This window comes from Etheostoma cragini, chromosome 13 (genome assembly GCF_013103735.1).
Source record: "Etheostoma cragini isolate CJK2018 chromosome 13, CSU_Ecrag_1.0, whole genome shotgun sequence".
Taxonomy (NCBI): Eukaryota; Metazoa; Chordata; class Actinopteri; order Perciformes; family Percidae; genus Etheostoma; species Etheostoma cragini.
The window spans coordinates 25,332,994-25,338,161 of record NC_048419.1 but is presented as its reverse complement, the minus strand read 5'-3'; the positions used below and the strand labels follow the sequence as shown (position 1 = coordinate 25,338,161).

Sequence of the window (5,168 nt, the reverse complement as noted above, 5' to 3'; positions counted from 1 at the left end):
GAAAGAGAGAGAGGGAGAGAGAGGAGAGGGTTGGAGAGAGAGGAGAGGGTTGGAGAGAGAGGGGAAGAGGGTTGGAGAAAAAGAGAGTGGGAGAGAGAGAGGGGGAGAGAGAGGGGAGAAAGAGAGAGGTAGACGGGAGAGAAGAAGGGAAAATAGGAGGAGAGTGGTGCAGAATTAATCAACCGATTCTCCTAGAAATCATGTTTATATACTACGGTTTTCATTTATTTTAAAGGGAAAACTATAACATCTGCCCGGTGTTGTTCACCAGCTGTGTAGTTTTTAAGTAAGAGTAACTTTTTGAACCCCTGTATCCTCTAAATTAAGCGAATAAACTCCAAATGTGCAACAACAGATATGTTTCAATGGAAATGTAATGAAAATAATATATCTGACAAGTCTAAAATAATCATTTGCAGGTGTAGTTTACTGATTAATTATTTCCCCAGCCTCATTTGATTTCTTCCTACTAAGGGATTCGGATGTGATTTTAACATCGTTTACATGTAAATGACCCGAAAAAGTTTCATTACTACGTTAAGTAAAAACGCCATCTGGGTGGCGTTGCGTTTCTCTTACAGCATTGCTGTTGCAAATCAGCAGAATATAAATGGGATTTTGCGACAGGGTGGAACGAAAAAACTGACAGAAAGAGATGGAGAGATCTGGCACCAGACCGTGGCCAAACCGGGCCAAACCGGGCTGAAGTGGGCCAGAAAATTGACAAAAATTGTCAAAAATCAACAGAAATACGCCAAAAAGACATATAATAGTGCTGGAACGTGTGCAGTATGCTGCGAAAACCTTTCCATTTTTCCGTCAGACACGCAGGCCCAGAGACATAAAGTGGTCAGATGTTGTTATTGAGAGATAAATTGCCGTGAGTTGAGAGGAGATGAGGCCTTTTTCTCTGTAAATGCTCTTCCCTGTGTTTGTATTGTGTTCGTTTGAATGAGTTGTGATTACTGAAGGACATCCAGCCGGTTAAGACACAAACACATTTCAATAAATGAACATGACCACAGCTCAACAAAAGGCCCTAATGAGACCAGAAGGGGGGGGCGGGGGGGGACTCTCCTGAGCCAAAGAAATCCCAGAAAGCAGCAGAAGAACACATCCGCTGCTGTTGAGTGTGTCTGGTGCCATGGATGGATTACTGGATGGGCATACCGGGTCCGGGCCCAGGGGTCCAGGGGCCCATAGGGTCAGGGGCTCCGACTCACAACATGTGCTGAAAAACAACACAACACAGAGTAAGAAGAGATGCTAAATGTCCACAAACATACACAGAACGACCAACCAAAACGACAACAAATAGACACAAAAATGACTGAAAGTAGACGGAAAACGAGTACAAAAGGGATGCAAAATGATTAAACACAGAGGCAAAATGACTGGGAGATGCGAATAGATGCGAAGTAACTACAAATAAAGGCAAAATGATTCAAATCTGATGCAAAATCATTGCAAAGGGATGCACAATGATTAGAATAGTGATCAAAATGATAAAAGCAGATGCTAAATCACTACAAAGGGATGCAAAGTGATTAAAAAAAGATGCAAAATCACTGCAAAGGGATGCAAAGTGATTAAAAACAGATGCAAAATCACTGCAAAGGGATGCCAAATAACTAAACAAAAACAAAATGCACAACAACTAAGGGATGCAAAATTAGTATATAGGGATATATCTAGTACATATAGGGACCTGTTACATGTCTGTACCAGGGGCCTGATGTCTCATAATACGTCCATAACTGGTGGTGGTGAACTTCTTTGCATCATTTTTGCATCTCTCTCTTTCTCTCTCTCTCTCTCTCTCTCTCCCCCCCCCCCTAGGTAGGTGAAGATGTGCCGGACGCCAGGAAGTGTGCCTGTGCCAGCCACGTGGCCACCATCGCAGACTTCTTACAGGTCAGACCTACCACGGTACTTTAACCTATTCCTCAATAAAATATCTTACAACAAGTATGCAAATGCTCTTTGATGTGTTTAAACATTTGTTTTTATTTTCCTGTTTATTCATTTGGAGCCTTATTAGCTTCTGCTGTAGCTCCGGAGGACCACACGGAGATAGATTTATTTGGACATTAGTAGTTAGAACAGTAAGAGATGTGGGGCTGCAGTTTAAGTTTTAAAGACAGGCTTAACCTGCGTTGCTTTGTCCTTTTTTTAAAACCGTCTTTAGACTTTAAAACAGTCTGAAGCCATCTGCGGTGTGCTGCTCCTGAACACCCCTAGATGTCGCCGCTTCTGCATTTTCCTTAAAGCTGCAGAACGGCCGCTTTATCTGAGGTTTACGGTCAGGACGTTTTACTTCTCAGAGTTGAACTCTTTCGTCATGTGTGATATTGTGAAGGCAACGGCGTTGTAAGTATCAAACCCACTCTTACATTTCTGACTCGAGAAAGAGAGAAACGGGAGAAGACCACATCTGATCCAGCACAGCAGACGGGAAGGGATCGTGTTCGTTTAGTTGGTCAATCAACTGAATCAGAGAAGCTACAGCACATTGAATCTGTAGGAGGATCATGTGTGTGTGTGTGTGTGTGTGTTTGTTTTCAAGTGTCATTATTGTAAGTGGCAGTTCTCTCTCCCCCGCAGCCCTTTTCAGGATAGTGCACCCACACCCACAATAGCACTGACTACTACTATTATATTGTTGTATATTACATCACATTTAGCTTTTATCCAAAGCAACGTCCAGATAAACGTTCACACACCGATGGCGCGGCATCAGGAGCAAGAAATGGCGTAAAATCTAGTGAGACCTTTGCATTGAATAGGATGGGATTGAATCAGATGGAGTGGATTAATCAACAAAAACAGTATATCAGTAAAAAATGACTATAGGCTGTGAACTGTCATATTTAACTCTTGTGTTGTCCTCCCCGGGACAAAAAGGTACAAATATTTGACATTTTTGTCCCTTTTTCAGAGTTTTTATTTACTTTTTATAAATACCACCTTACTAGTTTTATACTTTTTGGAATTCATGGCCAATAACCCTCATTTATATAGAGTTACACCGAATATTTGACCTAGAAATTATGAATTAGTGTGACTAATAGTTAAGATCAGAGGAATGAAAGTGATCCGTTATATTTGCAAAGAGCGTTGGAAGGAATCCAATCCATTTTTGGGGTAATTTGGTTAAAAAGAAACTCAAATTTCAGATATAGATATTTTTTAAAAGGGGGTCAGATTTGACCCGGGATAACCGGAGGGTTAACAATTCTGAAAACTGGCTCACTTTTGTACCTTTTTTGAAAACACTAGCAAAAACGTAACTTAGAAAGAATATTTGACGTGCATGTGTGTGTGTGTGTGTGTGTGTGTGTGTGTGTGTGTGTGTGTGTGTGTGTGTGTGTGTGTGTGTGTGTGTGTGTGTGCACTTGTGCGTGATTTACTAAAGAGCAAAATCACTAATAAGAAGATATTAAGTAGAGGAGTCCAAACGATAATTCTAAATCCCATCCGATCCCTCTCTGCAGGGCGTGGAGGTCACCGTGAACGCCAGCAGTCTGGACGACATCGACCCGTCGGCCATCGGCCAGCGGCTCACTAACGGGACCACGGTGGTGGCGAGTCCAGTCCTGAGCCGCCTGAAAACCCGAGAGGAAGAGCACAGAGACGTGGTACGAGGACGGAGCAATAATCTGGGTTTTTAGACCATTCCGTAGTTCATGTGTGATTAGGTTTATTATGCAAATGAAGGTAATCAAACTTAAATTATAGGTGGCGACAAGTCACCTGTACTCGTTGTCATTGTGTGTGTATCATGCATCATGCACCAGTGTGTTACATTTACTAAGAATCTGATATCAGTAGTATTAATAACTCAACTTGACTTCGGTAGGTTCCTCTTGAGCAATATCACAGTGTGGATTCTACTTTAAAAAAGCCAAAAAGTAAACACAACTTAAAACGCCCAGTGCAGACACTTACTTCACTTTTTACACATAACGGCCCTTTTTTCAAACAACAAAGAAAGTAAGACATCTTTTTCTTACACATAGTTTACTGTTTTCTCCGGAAGAATTTATCATTATGATCAACTTAATTAGTTAAGTGGATCACTCACACACACACACACCCACACACACACACACACACAAAAACATCTCCCTTAGCACATTTTTAGTCACTTCTAGTTCATCAGTTACAATATAAAGTCTGATCATATAATAAAGTTGTAATTATAAAAAGAAGTAACCGAGCCGGGCTTGCTGTTAGTGTTTCTTTAAGGTTCATTACTTTTAGTGATACACCAATTATTCGGGCCAATTAATGGCAGGTTGAGATCGGCCGGTGCCTGCCGCGGGCTCACAAGGCTGCAAAACCAGATCCCCAAACTGCTGTAGAGCGAAGTTATTGCTCCCCCTGGTGTCAGTGTGGAAGTACTGCAGGCGAACATCAGGGTCACGTCATCCAGCCTTTAGTCTACATCCGTAACGTTTCTTTTCTTTCTGCGTTGTGTCCCTCACCTTCATCTTTCTTTGTGTTGGAATTTTAACCTCCGGTGGATTTCTGAGGACTATGGTTACCTGGTCCTCAGATCTCTGCAGGGTAAATCCAGACAGCTAGCTAGACTATCTGTCCAATCTGAGGACTATGGTTACCTGGTCCTCAGATCTCTGCAGGGTAAATCCAGACAGCTAGCATGACTATCTGTCCAATCTGAGGACTATGGTTACCTGGTCCTCAGATCTCTGCAGGGTAGGCTCCTCAGCCGTTCTGTGAAGGGGGGTCTGGCAATGCCAGACTATGTAGAGACTAATCTCTGTCCGTCTCTCTCTTCATGTCTCTCTCCCCCCTGATGCAGGGCACGGTGTACGAGAAGACCAATGCAGAGGTGGAGATGAAGAAAATCAATAGAGAGGAGTTCTGGGAGCAAGCCAAGGTATGTGTGGAAGAGGAATGAAGGATGAAGACACCTCACATCTTTTTGAAGATGTGATGTGTTTGCTGTCTGCTATGAGAAATAAATGGTTGTGTTGGGTGCCTTTGGGTGATGATGACTAGAGGTGGGTGGGGAGCTGGACCCAGGGTGCCTTTGGGTGATGATGACTGGAGGTGGGAGGGCAGGTGGACCCAGGGTGCCTTTGGGGGACAATGACTGAAGGTGGGAGGGGAGGTGGACCCAGGGTGCCTTTGGGTGAAGGTGA

At 43.1% G+C, this 5,168-nt stretch overlaps 1 protein-coding gene across 1 annotated transcript in view; it reads left to right on the top strand.

Annotated features, from left to right (window-relative positions):
- Nucleotides 1-5,168, top strand: part of dbn1 (drebrin 1) — a 23,379-nt gene that overhangs the window by 2,230 nt on the left and 15,981 nt on the right. The window contains exons 2-4 of the mRNA XM_034890003.1: nucleotides 1,840-1,914; nucleotides 3,495-3,638; nucleotides 4,826-4,903. Of these exons, the coding sequence (XP_034745894.1) occupies nucleotides 1,840-1,914; nucleotides 3,495-3,638; nucleotides 4,826-4,903 (297 nt within the window). The remainder of the gene's footprint in view (nucleotides 1-1,839; nucleotides 1,915-3,494; nucleotides 3,639-4,825; nucleotides 4,904-5,168) is intronic.